This window comes from Morone saxatilis, unplaced genomic scaffold (genome assembly GCF_004916995.1).
Source record: "Morone saxatilis isolate NCDOM2014 unplaced genomic scaffold, NCSU_SB_2.0 Contig9, whole genome shotgun sequence".
In the NCBI taxonomy this organism is placed as follows: Eukaryota; Metazoa; Chordata; class Actinopteri; family Moronidae; genus Morone; species Morone saxatilis.
The window spans coordinates 12,467,697-12,468,542 of NW_023340268.1; the positions used below are offsets into that span (position 1 = coordinate 12,467,697).

Genomic DNA, 846 nt, shown 5'->3' on the forward strand with positions numbered 1-846 from the left:
TGTGATAAGCTAAATATGGCCTATAATATGGCCCATGCTCCACTACCAAATTACATTTTCTATTTAGTAACAAACATCCTCCAGGACGTAATAACTGAGGGTGATTTCAGAAGATACGTTTTTTTGGTGGTTTATAATTATTGTTAAGACAAATTACCATTTATTTTAACACTGGTGTTTCTGTTTTCTGCTCTACAGCATCTACAATCAGCGTCTGTCCCTCCTCTGAGGTTTCTCTGTTAGCTGAGCAGTAATGATCACTTTACTGTCATGTATCGGGTTCCTGTTCCTTCAGATCTGGCGGAGAGTGACGCATCATCGGCCCTCTACACAAGCACACACTAAAAATAAACACGAACACACGGAGCGGTGTGTGTACCTTGCTTTTGAGGATGAGCTGGAAAGAGAGGGTGCGCTTGCAGGACAGGTTGGGGTTGCGCTCAGAGTCGTTCACGCGGGCCTTCAGCACCCACGTCTGGTTGAGAACAGTGAAGCGCGGTGTTTCATAGTACAGACGAGTGATGAAGTCATCAGTGCGGTACGGCCTGAACTGAACCTCTGGATGGACACATAAGTGGAAAACAAGATTTGGAACAGGGAGAAAGGCCGTTAGTGGGAGGGGAAAAGTGGTAACAGACAAAGAGGCAAACGGATTATAACATCTGAAGTTAAAGTAAGCAGCTTTGTACTATAAAAGGGGGATACACTACATTCAGATCATTTCTCCTCCTTTTTTGTGTGCACCTGTAAAGCCGATCTTTTCGTAGCAGAGCAGGCTAAAGATGCTGTTGTAGAGCTGCATGTCTCTGCGGTGGTTCTGGTCCATCTCTCCCAGTATTCCCATCA

At 45.0% G+C, this 846-nt stretch overlaps 1 protein-coding gene across 1 annotated transcript in view; it reads right to left on the reverse strand.

The window, feature by feature from the left end:
* cyhr1 (cysteine/histidine-rich 1) overlaps positions 1–846 on the reverse strand; it is a 6,401-nt gene that overhangs the window by 923 nt on the left and 4,632 nt on the right. Inside the window, exon 5 of the mRNA XM_035681951.1 lies at positions 380–558. Coding sequence (XP_035537844.1) covers positions 380–558 — 179 coding nt within the window. The remainder of the gene's footprint in view (positions 1–379; positions 559–846) is intronic.